Here is a 22,433-nt window from a genome sequence, read left to right as displayed (position 1 = left end):
CTTCCTTTGGCATCTCACCACTTCCGTATTCTGCAGTCTTTTGAATTCTGTGTTCTTTTGATAGTAGGAAACAGAAGAATAAACTAAAATACATTCATACATTCAGCTAGATAAATTTATCTGAAAGACAAGGACAACTTACTCCCAAACAAAGGAAAAAAAATGTAACAAACAGTAATTTGCATTCAATATCCATTTAAAGAATCTTTGAAGGCTACAAATAAAGTGTATACATTCTTTGAAAATACTTCCTGGCATTATTTACAGTCTGACACTTTGTCCATGTATCCATGTGTGCCTGGATGTGTTTGTACTGACCGCCAGGGAGAGAGAAAAAAGGGAGGGATAACTTCCAATTTTGGAATCTGTTTTACAAAATACACATTACTATATTTACATTACTCCAGATGTACTATTTATACAAAATAAGGATACGCTGTGTTAGATTTTTAAAGCAAAAAAATGTGTATGTGCAGTGCATAGATGTGTAGAAACCAAAGAGTAACTGCTGTTAAGGAAAGAGCATCCTGAACATATTGAAAAATTCATAGCAAATAGTTTCTTCAAACATCCCAGATGTTATGTGTGTGTATATGTGATTTACTAGTGAGGTATGGTCCTTGCCCATTTACATTAAGGTAAACACGATATATTTTTCACTAAGTACAGTACTAAAATGGGCTCTGAATGGAAATTACATTTCCTGTGGTAAATTCAGGTGTGGAGCTGGAGACAAAACAAGAATAGCCTGAATCAGCATGGATCAGGAGTAGAACATTGATATAAAACCAAGATATAACTTGAAAGTTATAAACAAAGCCTACTTTTCAGATGCCAGTGTTGACATGGTAGAACCCTCTTTTAATTAGAGGTAAGTAATTTGTGGACTCACTATCACATTGAACTTGATCTCCATTTGGGACCTCTAGGGCCCCCTTTCCCCAGGACTGCTAAAAACTGATAACACAATTTCCTGGAAACAGATAAAAACTGTACCTTAAAATGGCCATTACACTGTTCACCCCCCTGAGCACTGAGGTTCTCAGTCTGTCAAAAACATGAAGGGTCCCTTTGTCATGGAAATTAGCACAGGTTTATAAGAAAAATATGCCTGTGTTATATCAAGAAGGGTAGCCCCTTAATATTGTTAGTTATCTTATGCTACCTAGGTATTTTTAGTGTTTCTCAGAAATGTTATCAAGATATCAAACTGAAGAATTCCATAAATCAAGAGGGTGGATGTGAAAACTTGTCTCTTAAACTTCTCAAACCACTCTTGACAAAAGAGGTTTTAAACACAGAGAAGACAGTAGAAGGATCAAACCTAAAGGATTTTTCCTTAGCTGGGAACAAACAAAGATAACCCTGAGCTCTCTTGGGCTTTTCCTCTACTTCAGAAATATCCAGTCTATTACTGCAAAGAAATCCTGTACTTCTGGAGGGTGGAATTTATGCTTTTGATCAGTATGTGATATACACATCATGACCCAACTAGACTGGGCCCACCCATGTTGGCCTTTTATAAAGTCTTGAAAATTTGGCTTTGTGACCAACCTGAGACCCTGGGCATGGGATAGAGCCCGTTCCTGGTTGTGTGGATGGTTAGTTAGATGAGATTATGCCTGGCTGCTATGTGTTTTATTTTTATTTTTTTATTTTTTTATTTTTTTATTTTTTTATTTTGTACTTTAAGTATTTTATTTATTTTTTTGTAAGCTTCCTAGAGTCACATAAAAGTGAGATAGGCAGCTATAGAAATTGAATAAATGAATAAATAAATGCTTGTTCATGTGTAAACAGGAGAGTACCTGCCTATCTGCATGTGTTTTAAGAAAGCGAATTGTGTGACTTACCCCCTCATGCGTTCTTTTGGCATGTCTGTAGGTTAGGAAAGAAATATGATATGGTCAAAACCTCAGCAAAAAGGTTATGTCAGTGTGTGGTGGCAAAAAAGAAGCAAATTCTACAAAACTGAGGAAGGTGGGAAAGGAGTTAGAGTACTCTTCTTACAAAATAAGTTAGGGATTTAGTTAAGTGGGATGGGACACATAACAAAGATTATTAAGGGGACCTTCAGTAAATTCAAAGAATATAAGTGTACATGTACATTTGAACATTACTGGGGAAAGATTTTTGAAATGGACAAAACCTTTGAACCAAAATATACTCCAGGATGTACATTTTTTAAAAAACAAAAACATGCTTGGATTTTATATAGCAAAGACATTTCTGTCTTCTTTGTTCCTATTAGAGTACCTTTCTATTTTGAGAGTGTGATATGGACTATGAATTTTGCAAAATACACCCCTTGAGTGTTGTGATTGGAGGAAAGGAAAAGATAAGGAAATTGTGTGATCTGTTCTGGTCCATCTATAAGTTGTTCCCAATTATATTCTGGCACTTTTACAATGAGTGTGGCTTTTCCAGAGAAGCCCTAAGTTGCTTACTGCTTTATGGCAGGAATCAAATCTTTTCCTTTCAGAATTTTCCCCAGTCTTCTAGGTGCCTGGTCTGGCCTGGCCTGGTTTGGCAGTACTTTTACTTTTGAAGGCTATAAATATAACATTGTCACGGCATATGCAAATATCTGTCAACTGGGTCCTTGAGGAACTGTTTAAAAAATGTCCTTTTTTTAGTGGGGGAGAGGAATTTGTCAACATCATTATCTGGCCATAGCTAGTGCAGATGAAGTTTACACATAGTTTATTAAAGGCAAAATATATTCTGCAGTTGAAAACAAACAAAACCTCTCTGTCTGTCAGTGGTTGATAGGCAAGTTTATTATCATTAATAATCATTAATGGTAAACAACAAACAAACAAAAATGAAAATAATGAAACTCACCTGTGCAGGTGAGCACTATATTCAGTAGGTCAACACAAATCAACTTGATTTGATTTGAAATGGAGATTCGAGATGTGAAGACATTGTTATTTGATTTAAGTCTGTGCTTCAACATTCAGGTGTAGGCTGATTTGATTAAAGCTGCTTGCAGAATTTATTGAAAAAAAATGTTCATAGGCTATAATGGAGAAGCATCAAAATGTCTGGAGTAAGAAGTCACTTCATTGGGGGGGGGTGGGGGGAGAATGGGATAAAAATAGCAGGGATGTTAGATCCTTTAGGAGATGTTGACTCTGAGTAGTTTCCTTTGGATATCTTCAAGAGTTTCACAATAAAGAAGTGTGGAATATTCCTTCTGGACCTCTTTTGAGGAATACCTGAGTTGAGGACCTCACAGTAATTTCCAAATTATCAATCTGAATTATGCACCTTGAATCAATGCAGAAACTAAAAAAAGTATGTCCTTCCTTTTTTACTTGCCTACCTGGGGTGCAAGGCTTGGCCTGATATTGAAGGTTGCCCACTGGCTTGCCTTTGTGGAGGTTAGGATTTTCTGCCTGTGGCTGCTGGGTTTTAGGGGACGATGGAGGGTTTGAGTGGCAGTTTGGAAAGCTTGCCCCCTCCTGGGAAGGGCCTCTTCATCCACTGGCTTTAGGGGCTTGCGGGGTCGAACAGAGCACATTAGCAAAGCTTGACTTTGTTGCAATAGTGTTTGTACCCTGCTGACAATACTCGTTAGAAACAGAGATAGCAAAAAGCAGGCTGGCACAATAGATATAATGCCACAGAAACATGTAAGACACAGAAAAAGAAGCAAGCACAGAAAAAGTAGCACTAATTTCCTTCCCAATCGCTGTTCTTAAAAGCAGTAAACAGCAGAGCCAGCACCTACGTTCATCTGGCTTCCACTAACTCGTTGAGAGACTTAAACCCACCCCAAGCATGCAAAATTGAAAGGGAAGTTTTGACCCAAGAATGTGAGCTGAAGTGGCCAGCCTTGAGTTGCTACTGGGAGAACTTAGAACAAAGTTAAACTTTCAGTTAGAAAATCCAGCACAGGAGTATAGAATTCAATTCATCCCATTAACCAAAAAGAGAGCAAAGTGAAGGCTTGTAGCTGGATACAGAAAATGAAGAGAAAAGGAAGCCCAAAGCAGTGTAAGCCTTGCGGCTGGATACAGAAAATGAAGAGAAAAGGAAGCCCAAAGCAGTGTAAGCCTTGCGGCTGGATACAGAAAATGAAGAGAAAAGGAAGCCCAAAGCAGTGTAAGCCTTGCAACTGGATACAGAAAATGAAGAGAAAAGGAAGCCCAAAGCAGTGTAAGCCTTGCAGCTGGATACAGAAAATGAAGAGAAAAGGAAGCCCAAAGCAGTGTAAGCCTTGTGGCTGGATACAGAAAATGAAGAGAAAAGGAAGCCCAAAGCAGTGTAAGCCTTGCCATTTCAGAATAAATCTGACATATTCACTCATTGGCTACCTCGTCATGTCAGTGTTAGAGAGCCCATCACACCAAGTTTCTGCCTACATGGAAGTTAAGTTTCATTACTCTATCCTTTCTGTAACCAACCTAGAAGTAGCAGAAGAGCCATCAAACCTGCAAGGCACATTGCCAGGCTTGAACTGCTTAAAACTGCCAGATTCATTTCACTGCATCCAAGTGGATTTCTGCTTCAGTTTGTGAATCTCTTGGCTGAAGTATTGACAAATCAAAGCAGCCTTCCATAGCTTTGCATAGCCCAATCTGTTAGTGTCATCTGCAAACTTTGCTGTCACACTTACACTTGGCTCTAGCTGACCTATCAAATTGCACTGGCCCTAAATTGGATCCTTAAGAATTAGCAGTGAATACTTTCCTTAATTTTGAGAACACTATTTTTATTCCTATATCTTTAATTTGTCTTCTCCCCAACCAGAGGCGATGTAGAGGAAGAAACATGAAGTGATTACTTATGTATGACAATCTTTTTCAACACCACCTTGTTAAAGGCCATTTTGAGTCTGCTTAAATCACACAATACAGAGACTGAGAAATGTATTATTTGTAAAGGCATTTGACCTGATGATCTAGTTATTTCTTGGGGGGCGGGGGTTAGGAGGTGGGCACAGAAAAAAGTATACATAATAAACATAAGCCTAATTAACAACATTTGTATAAATGCCTACTCCTAGGCTATATGATGTCAGACAGAATGGATTTTTAAGTAAAACAGCATTGTCCACGCTTGCCAGTGGAGACTAACAGGCAGCCAAATTCCCTTTTAAAAAAATATTTAGACTTTTTAGACTCCTCTTTATTTATAACACTCTGCTTCCTACACTGATTTTTTTTAAAGGCAAATAATTTGTTCCAAGCAATCTTCCCCAAAGGAACCGAAAATGCGAGTTATAAATAAAAAGAGATAAGTAATAGTAAAAAGCCTCAATTATTTGAACCCTTCAAAGTATTTATTTATTTTACCATTTTATGATTCATACACTCCTTTTTGGGGCATCTTTACCTCTCCTCTAGTAGTATACAAAATTCCATTCAAAAGACAAATGATCTTAAAATGCAGCCTTTTACAGCTGTGAGGCGCAGAGTGAGATGAAGCAATGCATTAATTCCAGAGATTAACACAAATTGGACAGAAATGGGTGGACGCTCATTTTTTGCAGAAGATAGCTGCAAAGGAAGACATCACCAAAACGAAGGCCCTGTCCCTGGTACTAGTTAGTCTAACTTCATTTACTGAAATGCCAAAGAGCAAGGCTTTTCTAGGCACTCTATATAGGTCTAGGCAGTCTGTCAGATAGTCTAGTTCTCCAACAAGCAAGCCATTCACTTCAAAAGACAACCAAGGAAATGAAAATGTCTTTCCCAACCCAAGTCTGATGATCAGTCAGATTTTAGACACCACGAGCCATCTCATCTGTTGAGCTTTCCCAAGGAAAACATGTTTGGAATGCATACTCCCTTCACCCAGCATCTTGTCCCTAGTTTGCAAATGTTTCTTGCTGAAGAGAGAGAAAAATCAGCACTTTATACAGCGTAGGGATTGTTTTCTGAGTAGACTTTTATGCCTGGAAATCACAAGGGAAGAAAGCGATCATTCATTCACAATTATGGCAAGGTATCTGTAAGTACACGATTTGTTTTTGCAAGAGTGATTCTCGAGATCAACAAGTTGTCATGTTAGAATCAGCACTGAAACATTTGCTTTGCAAAAATATTCTGTTGATTCATTTAAACGTTGTTCATTAGTTCATCACGGTAGACCTTTCTAATTACAATGGAACAGCATTCTTAGTACTTCATGGAATTAGCTTTCAGAATTCCCACTTCTAACATGGAATATCATTATGTGTAAGGAGGTGAATGGAAGTTGGCTTAATTTATGACTTCTAACATACATCATTAAGCATTCCGCCAAGAGAAGAAAGGGCTTAGATAAAGTGAGAGGTAAGACATTTGAAAAACCAAGACACAAAAGAAAATCATGCTGGCAAAACAATAGAGTAGATAGGAAAAGCAACAGGGGGTCTGCTCTGAAGCAACTCATTTACTGATTTTAGTCACACACATCTTTTGGTACAGTCCGTTAGTTTAATACAGTAACTGTGTGGTGGAATTAGAGAGTTGCATATATCAGTCATCTTTTGCTCTAAGAACCACTACTCCTTATCTATTATACTGTATGTTGTAGGAAAGAGGGCCAGCCTTAACTAAAACATGCCAACCTGTTCTGTACAGTCATAAATCACTGGACATTTTCTCTTTAAATAGACTAGGATTTGTATAATAGCCTCCTAACTTAAAAGTAAATAGCTCATCAGAAGAAGGAAGAGCATGCAAGAAATACTGTACCCTTGGGAAATATTGAACTTCTATATCCAGATTAGTTTCCATCTAGTTTTAGCCATGTGAGGGTGTAAGTCAGGAACCTTGAGGGCAGAGGGCAGTGACTCAGTGTGTCAGACCTCTGTGTGAGCTTTGAATTATCTCTGGCAAAGAGCCTACTTTATAGTCCGTCAAAGGGAGAGGGACTCTTTAAGATAAAGCCATGTCTAACAGATGATACAAAGATCTACTAAGGTACAGCAGGCTCTTTTAAATTGATTTAAACAGTGGCAATTACAATGATCAGCACTGAAAGTTCCAGTTGTAGCAGGTTTTTTAGTCTTGCTTCTGATAACGGATATGATGATTATTAATTCAGTAGTATCAAAATACTATGGATTATTCTTTATAAAGGTTGTGAGGATAATTCTACCTAGAGGTGCTAGGCCCCAAAGGGGAGTATGTTACCAGATGAAATATGTCACATGTATAATAAGTAATGATAGATAGATAGATAGATAGATAGATAGATAGATAGATAGATAGATAGATAGATAGATAGATAGTTCACTGGCTAGCAACTCACTGACATCGTATAGGAGCTGAAAGATACATAACTGTCTGTTCAGTCCTTTCTTTCTAGTGATCCAGTGACTGCCTTAAAAGCCAATTTAGAATGATTTTCAGAAATAAAGATTTTAAAATTAGGGCTCCAGACACTGAGAAATGATCAGCAATTACTTACATATATCAAAAATAGCAATTCCATTAGAAACCATTAACATGAGTTAGTGTGCGCATGTAAGTGTAATAATGTGATGGCATTCAGAAATAAAACCAGCAGCAGCCACATGGCAAAATCTGAAGGAGAAACTGGAAGTAAGGAGGCAGACAGAATGTGTTAAAGCAGCTAGGAGAGAACAGTAGGCCCTGAAATTATTAAAGTGCCCTTATTAAGTTCAGAGTTGTTCTACTGTAGGGTAACAAGAGCTGGGATACAAAGAATTGGAAGATCACTAGATGGCAGGAGAGATGTACCAAACACTCAAATGCTTTGGTGCTTTCTAGTGGTTCTCCCAATGTTTGCATGCCAGATCTGTTAGGTCTATTTATTCATTATCAAGTCACATGAAGTAAGAGACAGTTTTAATTGCCATCATGCATACCATTACAGAAATTAATCTCTTTACTATTAGGCTTCAAAGATTCAAATCTTCACTCATGCACACATCCTAGCATGAAAGATACAATGTCTTTCAGTACTGATGGCATAGCAAGGTTACTTTCCACTCCAGTGTTCTGCAATTTCCTTTTTAGATATTATATATAGGTCCATGACTTCTTTGCAAGCTTATTTTACTGTAGTAAGTATAATTCAGTCAAGAAAAAAAAATCAATAAAAATATGAGATAGCAGGCTAAGGAACGCCCTGATCTTAATGCAAGAGTCCCATTTTTCTTAATGGATGAAGCCCAGATTTTCTAGTGGTCATGAAAATGGTTCAAATAGTTATGTACATAAAGAGAGAAATGACATTAAAATAAAAATCCATAAAATGTGATTGCTCTTCACTGGTATGACCATTCAGATAAAAATTACATAAAGTTAAACCTAATTGCAAAGCTTAACAATCACTTATGAACATTCTTTTCCCTTTTCAAATATATACATTTTGTCTGCATTTTTAATTGAAAATGCCATCTCAAAGATACCTGATATGTCAGTATCAGGTATCTTTGAATTTTATTATGTTTTGGGGAAATGCTGACATTCATGTAAATTAAATAAACTTCTCTATACCTATTCTCTGTTATCTAGATAATATCAAGTACAGTGATATTAGTAGGGCTTTGACATTCATTTTTTTTTTTTTTTTACCAACAAGCATAAAACACTAATTTCATTTAAAACAAAGGTACTTTGCTTGTCCTGCTTTATATAGGACATTCTTCAATTGGAATGTGCCCACTCTTTGACGGGCTGTTAGTCTGATTTAAAAAGAAAAAGAAGAAGGGAGAACAGGACCCATCAACCGTACTTGGACAAGTCATGGGGTGACAATCGGGGAACCTCACAGCCTTTCTCACTACAATAATGTGAGATGTACTGCATTTCTATTGAAATATCTCTAAATCTACATATCTCTATTTAATTGCTTTGCATGTTTTTATTTATGTCTACCTCTATGCTCTTTTTGGATGAGAGGGTTCCTTTTGTTTGATGATAAATACTCATAATGTACAGTATATGTTTAAAGTCAGAAAAGTAAAAGAAAAAAGAAGAAGCTAAGGAAAGTTTACTGGAATGTGACCCATCTATATACTGTTTGTGATTTCCATAAGCACATGCTAGCTATGCTTTAGAATTATTTCCTATTCCTGTGCGCTTGTTTTTCTTCCCACTAGATGTAAGTAGAACCTTGTTTACATTCAGGTGTTATATGATTAATTTGCTTGTACTTCCTCAGGTAACAAGAGATTATACATCAAGTGCAAACATAAGTCAGTTGCAGATGTCTCCTGTGAATCAAGTGAGACGACACACATCATGAAATAAGCTTCATACTACAGCAGAGAGAAGCACGGCACAATGTTAAACCATGTATAAACCATTTTGTTTCTTTCAGTAACCAAGCTTGGAAAACACCTGAATAGAACTGAAAGTATTTTATACATATGAACACAAACAAAAATTATGATATTCTTCAAAATACACCTTGTAGACAGGAATTGTTGTCCTTATTACTCTTTTTTTTAAAAATATTGTATTGAGTAGGGTCTTAGATTTAATTCTGCTTTGCAAGATGGCTAACAAACAATACATAATTAATAAATATGATGATTCAAGGGGATTCCCAATTAAAAATTCCTTGGGGGAAGTATATTTGTATTAACTTCAGTCTTCAATAAGGACTTCTTTCTACTCACATTTTAAAACAATTGGCCTAAGTCCACAGTTTTGAACAATTGGCCTAAGTCCACAATTTTGAAATCAGTGTTGGGTGTCACAATTTCAAGCAGAGAAGTGAGTGAAGAAGAAAGAATAATTGTGATTCTCCACTTCCTTTTTAAAGTATCTTCCCTCTATTCCTTGTTTTTTTATTATTATTTGGAATAGGATAGAAATAGTGGAGAACAGTTCATTGATGTATAAGTGAATGGGGCAGCCGTATGAACAGCAAACTCAATTACTAATGTGTGAATACAATAATACACTGGCAAGACAACTATAATTTATTTTCTAAGGAAAAAGTGTCCACTTCAGTTTTCTCAACTGACATTTCAATGCACTGTATTTTAAACTTTCAGATGAAGTTGAGAGGAAACAATATGTATATGTGATACATCTGTGTAGGGACTTAGTCCAAAGTTTGTTTATTTATTTGTTTATTTATAAATCAAATTTATATGGTGCCCATCTCACTATACGAGTAACTCTAGGTGGCTCACAAATAAAAACCACAAAAACAGTACAAATCTAACAAAAATATACAAAGTTAAAAGACGGAGAGAGTGTCCTCAAGCTACCAGCCACCCCTAGTGCTGTGAACCCCCATTGGATCCCCATGCTAGTTGTCAGAGCCAGGTCTTACCGCTCTTCCAGAAGGCCAGAAGAGTGGGGGCCAATCTCATCTCAGGGGTCAAGATATTTCACAGGATGGGAGCGATGGCAGAAAAGGCTTTCCTCCTAGACCCCGCCAGTTGAAATTCTTTAGCCAGTGGGGTCCGTGGCATGCCCTTCCTGCTGATGTAACTGGGATGAGATGGTTCCCCAGATAACTTGGGCCCATGCCATGAAGAGCTTTAAATGTCATAACCAATACCTTGAATTGGATCCCAAAGCAGACCGACACCCAATGCAGCTTCCACAGCAGAGGTATTACATGCACAGCCCTAGAGGCACCCATAACTGTCCACACTGCCACCTTCTGCACCAGCTGCAGCTTTCAGATGCTTTTCAAGAATAGATCTCATTGCAATAGTCCAAAAGTTGCCAACATCATAGGCAAAATAGTCTTTGCAGTAACAACTAGAAGTACCAGATCTAGTTGCAGCTGTCAAAAGCCAAATAACCATTTGACAACAGCAAAAATATATAAAAAACATTTACCTATTGCTGCTATTGAGGGTTGTATTTTTGCCATTCAGATCAGGCAACCTGTGTAAAAACAAAGTGCTCTGTGGTGTCTTCAAGACTAAGAAATTTATTATTGTATAAGTGAATCAAGACATGTGAATTTCAATTATAAATATTGATGGAGCCCTACCGTTAGGAAGACCTCTATTATCCCTTCCTTTTCCCGATGGCTCGCAAGACCTTAGTGTCAATTTTATACATTGAACCATATGATCTACTGAACTCATGAGGGTTTACTTCTGGGCATACATGAATAGGATTGCACTGTTACATGAGAGGCCCAATCAGGGCCAGACTTACAGTCCCAGAAAACAAAGGATATTTCTTATGCCATAAACGTAAAGATGCACTGACATCTCATTTGAAAATATGCAAAGTGGCAGTGTGAATAACCTTATTTTGTGCCATTATCAGCCCATGCTCCCTTCCTTCCTCTTATAAGTTCAAAGAGAAGTACCTTCTATAGATGGACGCCAGCTATTTACTAACAAGGAATCACATTATTTTCTGATTGGCAGAGTTAACATCACTAGAGTGAATCAGCACCCACCAATGAAAAGAGCATACATATTGCGTAATGGGAAAGGCACTAAGTAAATACAGGTCAGCTGCATTCATTGAACTGGAATTCAGATTAGTACAGTTCCTATAAATACATTTAAAATGTGGCCATTTAAATAAAACAGATGTCACAAGATATAAATCCTGCAATTATTCAATCATGATCTTACAGCCAGCTTATACCTGTTTTGACAGCCATCAATGCTGGTGGTGAAAAGCCTACTATATATTTAAGTCTACATATCACTCCATTGTTAGATACAAGATGGCACCCAAAAATAAAATGTAAAGTAAGGCGCTTACCACTGGGTAAAGAGACTGAAGAATAAAGTTCATGCTTGTACCAATCCACATGTGAACTGCTGAATTTGGTCTCATTAAGCTCTGGCTGTGAAGCACATCTGCCATCCGCTTCTTCTGGAGATAAAATGTCCAGTTCAATTTTCTCAATTGACATTTCACTGTACTTAAAAGTTTCAGATATCTGCTGGTTAAGATAAAGTGACACCAGCTAATCCAGTTTGCCTGTGGAGTAAAACTTGGGAGCAAAATATCCTTTGATTTAATTCAGGAAAGTTGTCACTTGCTTACAAAATGCCAGAGTCACTAATTCCAGTAAAGTGGGTGCAAGCTATGGCACATTTTCTGGATTTCCTAGGTTTTCCAGGATTTAAGAGGGGAAAAAATCCCCTATTTCTTTAAAAAGTTCTTCTGCACTTGTTGAAAAAAAATGTTATGGTCCCTCTCTGTAGCTGCAAAAGCAATAAACAGGATAAGTGGAGACATCTGTATGCCTGCTAAGATCTGCTCTTAATAACTTTGTTTGAGCCGTTCTAATTCACATTTCAGTTCACATTTGTTGAGTTGGGAGGGACTTAGCCATACCAATGAAAACAAGTGGATTCTACATTGCAGGAAGAACTTGAAAAGTGGAATTAATTATTCCAAAATCCTCTTCCCTCCTGGGAGATTTGCAGTTAAGGACTTCAAACCAAGATTGAGCCCCTGCTTAAGACAGCTGCAAATGCAGGATAGTAAATTAATAGCAGTGGCTTTTAATAGTTCAGGAAAAAAGGTTTCAGTATATCTAATTCACTTTCTTAATGTTGGTTGACATCAAACATATACACAAATACTTTCACATACAAGATTTTCATGATCTGATGCATTTTGTCTTACATTAAAAAAGGTGCAGCTTCAGAAAGGACTGTTCAGTGGTTAAGAGATGGTTAATTAGTTTAAGTATTCATGGCTTTGTATTACTTATTTAAAAGCCAAAATTTAGCTAGTCTGACAAGTCCCCAAAACTAAGTGATTGTCTGGAAACTGGCCTGCACTAAAAATATATTCCACAGCTGAAATATATGCCACAGCAATTATTATATACTCTATACTGTCCCCTTCTTCTCCTATATTCTGCATATGTAAAGAGGCATAACACATCAAAAGCATTATTTTTCTTGCTCTATTTGGTTCTTGACCCATCCCCCTTTAAAATGTAAATGAATAGTGCTAATGGAGTCACCTGCTGGCAACAGTGAGACATTGCACAAGACATTTTAATTCTATTTCTTTTTGGGATTTTCATCCTCTGCTTATTCCAACAGAGAGTACCCACAGACACTAATTACTAATTCTTACTGGAGTTCACATTCTCTAGAAAGGAAACAAAAACCCTGCTTTGGGATGGTTTGTAGTGATGAAGAAGTGGGACTGGTTTTTTTTATAAATCAATAAATACTCATAGAGTGTGCACAACTACTGCAGTCACAGAAAATTCCGTTTCAGAATTCAGGAGGAAAAAGCCAGGAATCACAAAGAAATGTCCCCTGTGTACTTTTATGAAGGTTTGAACTTTGAAGACCTACCTATCTTTTTTGTACCTACCCTGTCAATTTTGGAAACTTTGCATTGCGCAACAAACACAGTTTTTAGCTATGTCTCTTAGCATAGACTTCCCACCACTCCCAACCAGCTTGCCTAAGATTTGTGCCGGCTGAGAATACTGGGAGTTTTACTCCAGTGCATCAAGGAACCTCTTGGCTGGGGAAGGATTGCTTACAGATTCTATTTTACTAGATACATTTCACTCTCTAAGGTGGGGTGGAGTGGGAAGCAGAAGAAAGAAAAGGAAAGGAGAGAAAAAAAGTTGGAACTATTATCCTGCACAAATGGCTCTACTTAAATGAAAACATAAAAACCAAGGATGACATCTAGAACCAACTTGACAGAAAGGAGTTCTAGGAAATTAACTTTTCTGTCCCTTCCAAATGCTACCCAGAATGTTTAGGGGGCTTCTTAAATGGTTTGGCTGTGATGCAGCAAGGCAGGGAATTCCTGACATGTGGACAGCTTGTGCCTCTTTGAAGCATTCTGATTGTAAGTATCAAGTTGCCCCTGTTCTCAGGGCATGTCTCTCAAAAAGAAAGATTTTTTTCCCCCCAGATCTGAAATGACTACCATGTCTACAGGTAAAGTGGGCTGAATTTTGATTTTGTATTTTAATTTAAACAGGTCATTCTTGCAAAGATTAAACAGCAACTTGGATGTGATTTAAATTATTATGTGAAGTATCACCTCTGTTTTCTGAGGATGCTTGCCCTCAGAAAAACTTACCACAGATTTAACTTCATTTCTATTGCTGGGTGGTGGAAAAAACTCAGGGATAGGAAGGCTTCAGATTAATTTTCACTTCTGACAAGGATTCCTTGAGTGGCCTTGAGCAAGTCAGATCTCTCAGTTTAAAGAAAAAATCTTTGTAGCACTGACAAAGTAATGATAACCCTTAAAGAAGCTGAATGAGACATGGCTTGTAAAATATGTTGCACATGACAAGTGCTGCATAAATATGGATTAACATCAAGGGCTTATAGGTGCTTGGTGATGGCTTTTGACACATTTGAACAAATGTCCTAGCTGGAATGTCTACAGATCCTAAGATAGTGATTATTTCACTGTTGAAAATGATTCTCCAGCTATATTTGTTACATATTTTAGGCCAGTGCAGAGTGACTTAGATTTGCTTTGATGAAAAGATTTGTGCCATAGAGGCAGCATAACTCTCTTCATTGAAGCAAAGAGGCAACATGATTCTGCTCAAGGAAGCAATTTATGTCATCTCAAATCACTTTTCCCAATGCTGCAGGAGAAACCTCCTCTCACTCTTCTTCCCTGGTGCTTGGCATCTTTACAATAATGCAATCGAATTTTATACACACTTTGTGAGGTATTTTGTTTTAGTTTCTTCTTATGAAATTTACTTTTATTTTATTTTTTCTTTCTTTTTCTTTGTCCTAGACGTGGTGCTGGTGGTTTTACCAGAAAACTGGTGAGGAGGAATTTGATAGTGGTATGTACCTCTTAGGTGCATGGAACTTTATATTTTCATGTAATAGTCAAGTATGCAAGAGAGTTAAACAAGCCTTTATTTTACTCACTAATGGGTTATATTTGGGTTACACTTTATACTGCCTGTCCTTGGTGAGACACCTTTGTAGAGTAGGATGATCTTTCTCATCTTCAATCCCATTAATCTTGAGAATAGAGACTCCTTAACTTTGAGATGGTTTCATGGCCACCTGGTATAAACAAAAGCTCCTTAGCCTTGATGGTCTCATTCTTGGCAGGAGAGCAAAGCATTCCTAGATAAGATAGGCTTGTCCTCCTTGTCCTTGGTAAAATCCTGTGAGATGAGACCACTGAAAAGCAGGTGTGCTTAATTAGGGTTCAGGGCCTATATATGCTAATCAAAATTGCCCATGGGATGGAACTTTGATAATCATCGAATCAGGAGGGTGCCGCATGTCTGCTGGCTTTGAAGAGGGTCTGCCCAATGTCATCTCCTTAGGGTTCCATGACTGGCAGAAGAGGCAAAAGGTCTTTCTTTCTTTGCCTTATTATATTCTTGAATATTCTTTGATTGCTGTCTTATGATATGTTATTTTCTTGTACTGCCTTGGAATAAAGGCTTAAGTACTCATACTGTATGATCATTGCTTCCAAATTCAGCTAAATCTGGGGACAGAGCAATACACTAGAGTTTTTGGGGGAGCTGGGTGGGTTTAATGGTTTCCAGCTTGTTAAAAAATAGTGGGATTGCCATATGGGGCTCATCCACATAGCTGCCTTAATATGCCACCTTGTGTTGGGAGAAAAATATGTCAACACTGCAGTTCAGCAGCAAGGTTGACCAATGTTGCTATCTTCTTGGTTTTTATTGTGGGACAGTCTCAGGGTAATGATTGTTGGATTCCCTACCATCTGTTCCCCTCCCATCCATAGACTGTCATAGACTGGTGGGAAAAGCGAACTCCAGATGAGCTCCTGAATGTGTGATATGCCTCCTGACCCTTCAATCAGTGTCCCTCTTAGGCTCTACCAGCCAGTATTTGTTTACATAATTGGCTTGGGATTGGATTTTTTAATTTCCCTTTTCTGGGGGGAGGCAGGTGAGTATCAGTTTTTTTTTTTTTTTATTGCTACAGGAATATTGATCTCTTGATCTCCTTGAGCTATAGGAGCTAGGGAGATTGATATTCCTATGAAAAAATGGCCTACATTTTTCAGAGGTTTGGCATTGAAGGCCCCCAATAAGCTACTCCAAGGCTTTGTTCCTCTTCTTGACTGCTTTGGTGCTAAGTGGTCTCTCTGAGCAGCTACTGTATTCCTTGCCCTGACTTACCCCCCTCCCTCCTTCAGTTGCCACCTTCCACCTTGCTCTGTGCAGGTTCTGCCCAATGACCCCAAAGCAGCCATCCTGCGGAAGCTGAATAGCTCTGCACTGACCCTTGGCAAGATAATTAGGAGAGAAGTCTAGCTCAGAACCCTACTGTCATTCTAGAACAAGGCAGCCAGGCCATTGAGATTCATCTTTCATTATCACCAGGTGGCATGGCTAAGGGTTGGGAATTGAGGGCACTGTCTTTTGAGGCTCTGCAGTTGCTGGGAGTTGTGAGGTTCTGATCCCCCAAGCACATGTGTAGTCCCTCTTGCAGAAATGATAATAGTGCCACACTACCCAGAAACCAGATGTAGGAGGGGGCATGCCTGCAACAGATTTACAAACCAATCTGGGTAGTTCCCAGCCCCTGACTGCATAAGTCACACAATCATGATTGACACCCTAGGTTGTCCACATGGGAAGTTTCATGTCAGGTTAAGAGGGCAAATACTGCTTTTATACAAGAACACCTAAATTTGACTTCAGGCTGCCTCAACAGAGGGAGGATAGTAAAATGGGACAATGTTGAGAGGACCTGTCCATCAAAAATGGTTAGTAAGGCAACTTTACTCTGTGGCAATCAGGACATAAGGATGAGCCCATTGACCTTTTTCTCTCTGTTTTAATAGCCTATACAAATCCGTAGTCATGGGGTTGGAAGGGACCTTGGAGTTTTCTAGTCCAACCCCCTATTGCACAAATTCAATAGGTTAGTATTTCCTTTCATGAAGATGAAATCAAAGCAGCTGAATTTCACAGTACTGCCCCATTCATCTTTACTTTACACAGAAGTAAATTCCATCAAATGCAATATGATTTACTGGTTTGTATAAATCATAGCTTTGGAATATATAGCCTTTCATGCAAGAGCAAATGAATTCCTGTCTAATCTTTTTCCTTTCCAACATGGTATTATCCTCAGTTATTATGGCAGATGAGCCTTCTTTAAGCTTGCACTCTCCTAATGTGTTGCATTTTAACTCTTAACATCCAACACAATCAATGGATATATTGTCTGGGAATGATAACAATTATAGTCCAAGATTCTGGATTGGAGCAGGCTGTAAAAGAACCAAAATGTTGATGAGTCCACAAAGGCCCTTCTATCATAGTCTGTTACCTCTAGAAAGGTTTTCCTAATTCATCGCAATGACACAAAGCTCACTACTCCTTTATTCTCACTTCTAAACATACATATCATAGTTTTACTCATGTCTGTCACTTTTGGTGAATTCCTCTTTTCATTCCATGGATTTTGTGTTCTATTTGCCAACTGTTAGGAACAAAATGTGTCTTGTTAAATAGGCTAAGAACTCCATGTCATCATTTATATTTCATTTGCTATGTGCCAACTAGCTAATGGTTGTTCTTCATGGCTGCTTAAGCTATTCTTCTGCCATGTGAAGACTATAATTTTCCTAATAATCTGCTCAGATGGAATTTACAGTCTATTTACAGAATCAACAAATTATAGCAAGCTCCTTAATACATTTTGTCTACTTTGGATGCATTTATTTCTTTTCTAGTGCTTTTTTTCTATTTTTAAACAGGGTGATTGCTCCCCAACTTCTGGGAAGATATTGGAAGATTCTTGCCATCTTATATTATTGTCTAGTTTCTTCCTGCTTCTACTGACACTTGCCATAAAAGTTTTGCTGAAAACAGTCAGTATAAAGAAATATATTACTCATTAATTAAGATCGTGAAGGACTATTTGATGCATGACTTACCTATGCTATAGAAAATTTTAAGTCAGTGTTGCACAGCTCCATTTCCTGTGGGATTCTGGAGACAGCTGCTGCTTTTCTAACATCTATTTTATATATATATATATATATATATATATACATACATACATACATACATATATGTGTGTGTGTATGTGTGTGTGTGTGTGTGTGTGTATTGATGTAAGCCGCCCAGAGTCCCCCATTGTGGGGAGATGGGCGGGGACAAGTTCACTAAATAAATAAAATAAAAAATAAAAATAAGATATAAGATATAAGATAGTGGAGAGCCAAACCATGAAACCCATTTGATTATTATACCCATGTTCATCATTCTGTTAGAATGCAATGCACAGCCAAATGACTGAGTGTGCAGTATGATCATATACTATCTAAAATACTAAAAATAGTACTCCCTCTGAGTTTGTGGACTTTCAAATAACAGTATGTATGTGTGATATATGTGGATTACTCAGGGTCTGAGTAAAGGATCTAGAAAACAACTATGTGATTTCCCCCTAATATAAGAATGTCTGTTTCTTAAAGTCTGTAAGAATCTATTACACTAATGTTCGTATTACATTATGGAACTTTGCTTTATCTGGTTATATAGTGAATTTCCTTTTACATCATTTAAAGAACTGCTGCAAGAACTAAATTATTCATACTGTTAAGAACACAAATGGAGATTTCTAAGATGTTCAAGTCCTCAACTTTCCAAAATAACTTTTCTCTTCCAAAACAAAGATGTTCAGAGTTACTTTCTATTGTTGTTGTTGTTTAGTCGTTAAGTCGTGTCCGACTCTTCGTGACCCCATGAACCATATTGCGCCAGGCCTTCCTGTCCTTCACTGCCTCCCTGAGTTTGCTCAGTTTCATGCTCATTGCTTCAGTGATGCTATCTAACCATCTCATCCTCTGCCGTCCTCTTCTCCTTTTGCCTTCAATCTTTCCCAGCATCAGGGTCTTCTCCAAAGAGATCTCTCTTCACATTAGGTGACCAAAATATCTGAGCTTGAGCTTCATTATCGATCCTTCCAATGAGCAATCAGGGTTGATTTCCTTTAAGATTGACTGGTTTGACCTACTAGCAGTCCAGGGGACTCTCAAGAGTCTTCTCCAGCACCACAGTTCAAAGGCATCAATTCTTCGGTGCTCGGCCTTTTTTATGGTCCAGCTCTCACAGCCATACATTACTACTGGAAAAACCATAGCTTTGACTATGCGGATCTTTGTTGGCAAGGTGACGTCTCTGCTTTTTAATATGCTATCTAGGCTTGCCATAGCTTTCCTCCCAAGGAGCAAGCGTCTTTTAATTTCATGGCTGCTGTCTCCGTCTGCGGTGATCTTGGAGCCCAAATAAATGAAGTCTGTTACTGCTTCCATTTCTACCCCTTCTATTTGCCAGGAATTGATGGGTCCAGATGCCATGATCTTAGTTTTTTTAATGTTGAGTTTCAAGCCAGCTTTTGCACTCTCCTCTTTCACCCTCATCAAGAGGCTCTTTAGTTCTTCTTCACTTTCTGCCATTAGGGTGGTATCGTCCGCATATCTGAGGTTGTTGATGATTCTCCCTGCAATCTTAATTCCGGCTTGTGATTCTTCCAGCCTGGCATTTCTCATGATGTACTCTGCATATAGGTTAAATAAGCAGGGTGACAGTATACAGCCTTGTCGTACACCTTTCCCTATTTTGAACCAATCGGTTGTTCCATGACCGGTTCTAACTGTTGCTTCTTGGCCCGCATACAGATTTCTCAGGAGACAGGTAAGGTGGTCTGGTACTCCCATCTCTTTAAGAATTTGCCACAGTTTGTTGTGATCCACACAATCAAAGGCTTTTGCATAGTCAATGAAGCAGAAGTAGATATTTTTCTGGAACTCCCGTGCTTTCTCCATGATCCAGCGAATGTTGGCGATTTGATCTCTAGTTCCTCTGCCTCTTCGAAACCCAGCTTGTACATCCGGTAGTTCTCGGTTCATGTATTGCTGAAGCCTAGCTTGTAGGATTTTGAGCATAACCTTGCTAGCATGTGAAATGAGTGCAATTGTGCGATAGTTTGAGCATTCTTTGGCGTTGCCCTTCTTTGGAATTGGAACGTAAACTGACCTTTTCCAATCCCGTGGCCACTGTTGCGTTTTCCAAACTTGCCGGCATATTGAGTGCAGCACTTTAACACCATCGTCTTTTAGTATTTTAAATAACTCAGCTGGAATACTGTCATCTCCACTAGCTTTGTTGTTAGCAATGCTTCCTAAGGCCCACTTGACTTCACTCTCTAGGATGTCTGGCTCAAGGTCAGTGATCACACCAGCGTGGACATCAGGGACATTAAGATCTTTCTTGTATAGTTCTTCTGTGTATTCTTGCCACCTCTTCTTAATCTCTTCTGCTTCTGTTAGGTCCCTGCCTTTTTTGTCCTTTATCATGCCCATCTTTGCACTAAACGTTCCTTTCATATCTCCAATTTTCTTGTAGAGATCTCTAGTCTTCCCCATTCTATTGTTTTCCTCGATTTCTTTGCATTGTTCATTTAAGAAGGCCTTCTTATCTCTCCTGGCTATTCTCTGGAAATCTGCATTCAGTTGCTTATATCTTTCCCTTTCACCCTTGCTTTTCGCATTCCTTCTTTCCACAGCTATTTGTAAAGCCTCATCAGACAGCCATTTTGCTTTCTTGCATTTCTTTTTCTTTGGGATGGTTTTAGTTGCTGCCTCCTGTACAATGTTACGGACCTCCGTCCATAGTTCTTCAGGCACTCTGTCTACCAAATCTAATCCTCTAAATCTATTCATCACCTTCACTGTGTACTCACAAGGAATATGATCTAAGTCATACCTGAGTGGTCTAGTGGTTTTCCCTACATTCTTCAATTTAAGCCTAAATTTTGCAGTAAGAAGCTCATGATCTGAGCCACAGTCAGCTCCTGGTCTTGTTTTTGCTGTCTGTATAGAGCTTCTCCATCTTTGGCTGCAAAGTATATAATCAATCTGGTTTCGGTATTGACCATCTGGTGATGTCCATGTGTAGAGTCGTCTCTTGTGTTGTTGGAAAAGAGTGTTTGCTATGACTAGCTTGTTCTCTTGACAGAACTCTATTAGCCTTTGCCCTGCTTCATTTTGTACTCCAAGGCCAAACCTGCCTGTTATTCCGATTTGACTTGACTTCCTACTTTAGCATTCCAATCCCCTATGATGAAAAGGACATCTTTTTTTGGTGCTAGTTCTAGAAGGTGTTGTAGGTCTTCATAGAAGCGGTCAACTTCAGCTTCTTCAGCATCAGTGGTTGGGGCATAGACTTGGATGACTGTGATATTGAATGGTTTGCCTTGGATACGCACTGAGATCATTTTGTCGTTTTTGAGGTTGTACCCCATTACTGCCTTTCCCACTCTCTTATTCACTATGAGTGCAACTCCATTTCTTCTAAGGGTTTCTTGCCCACAGTAGTAGATATAATGGTCACCCGAATTAAATTCACCCATTCCTGTCCATTTCAGTTCGCTGATTCCCAAGATGTCGACGTTCAATCTTGTCATCTCATGTTTGACCACATCCAGCTTGCCTTGGTTCATAGATCTTACATTCCAGGTACCTATACAATATTGTTCTTTACAGCATCGGACCTTCTTTTCGCTTCCAGATACATCCACAGCTGAACGTCCTTTCGGCTTTGGCCCAGCCGCTTCACTCTTTCTGGAGCTACTTGGAAATGCCCTCCGCTCTTCCCCAGTAGCATATTGGACACCTTCCGACCTGAGGGGCTCATCTTCCGGCGTCATATCTTTTAGCCTTTTAACATTGTCCATGGGGTTTTCTTGGCAAGGATACTGGAGTGGGTTGCCATTTCCTTCTCCAGTGGACCACATTTTGTCAGAACTCTCTGTCATGACCTGTCCGTCTTGGGTGGCCCTGCACAGTATAGCTCATGGCTTCACTGAGTTACGCAAGCCCCTTCGCCACGACAAGGCAGTGATCCATGAAGGGGTACTTTCTATTAATGCCTCCCAAATAGGGCATCAATATTCCTTCAGCTATTGTAAAGTGAATTTTAAATTGTTATTTATTAATAAGAAACTTGTCCATACCTATTTATTTAATTTTTCTTATCTCAATCAAGATCAACAGTTTAATTAGAGAAAGACCCACAAAAGACAACTTGAGCTGATAACTTTTAGTTTAAAGGAAGTGTTGTTAAGAGGCTTAAATAAATGCTGCCGCTCAAAATCTATTTAGAAAAGATTCACACTAAACTTTAGGAATGAGCAAACTAGCTAACTAAATAAGCACTATAATCAAACCTTTTCATTTCATAATATATCTCCTCTCTGCAAGAACTGGTTCACCAGACTAGATTTCATTTTGATACTGGGCATGGACAGGGTCTGTTGTGGCTTCCATCAAGCAAAGATTGCAGCACAAGACTGGAACAGGTTTTTATTAATTGTCTTTGAGATACAAAGAGCATCAGATCCACAGGAGGAGAACTGGGGTATAGAACTGTGATCTCTCTCTCCACATCTTTATGGCCAATTCCCTTCTACTGCTTTTTTGTGGCTATTTGATTCTCAAACTCTGCATATGACAGAAATATAGATATATAAATATATGCCGTGCATCTGATCT

General features: G+C 38.5%; 1 protein-coding gene across 1 annotated transcript in view; it reads right to left on the bottom strand.

The window, feature by feature from the left end:
- The window catches only part of ANO3 (anoctamin 3), a 215,280-nt gene extending 203,144 nt beyond the window's left edge, over positions 1-12,136 (bottom strand). The window contains exon 1 of the mRNA XM_088145840.1: positions 11,664-12,136. Within this exon, the coding sequence (XP_088001966.1) occupies positions 11,664-11,817 (154 nt within the window). The 5' untranslated portion in view covers positions 11,818-12,136. The remainder of the gene's footprint in view (positions 1-11,663) is intronic.
- Positions 12,137-22,433: the final 10,297 nt, after the last annotated feature.

Source organism: Python bivittatus, unplaced genomic scaffold (genome assembly GCF_059951505.1).
Source record: "Python bivittatus isolate LINGU-HERP-01145 unplaced genomic scaffold, Pbiv_v1 ctg000480_np1212, whole genome shotgun sequence".
Classification (NCBI taxonomy): domain Eukaryota; kingdom Metazoa; phylum Chordata; class Lepidosauria; order Squamata; family Pythonidae; genus Python; species Python bivittatus.
The sequence above is the reverse complement of the archived record's forward strand: the minus strand, read 5'-3'. Positions and strand labels throughout refer to the sequence as shown.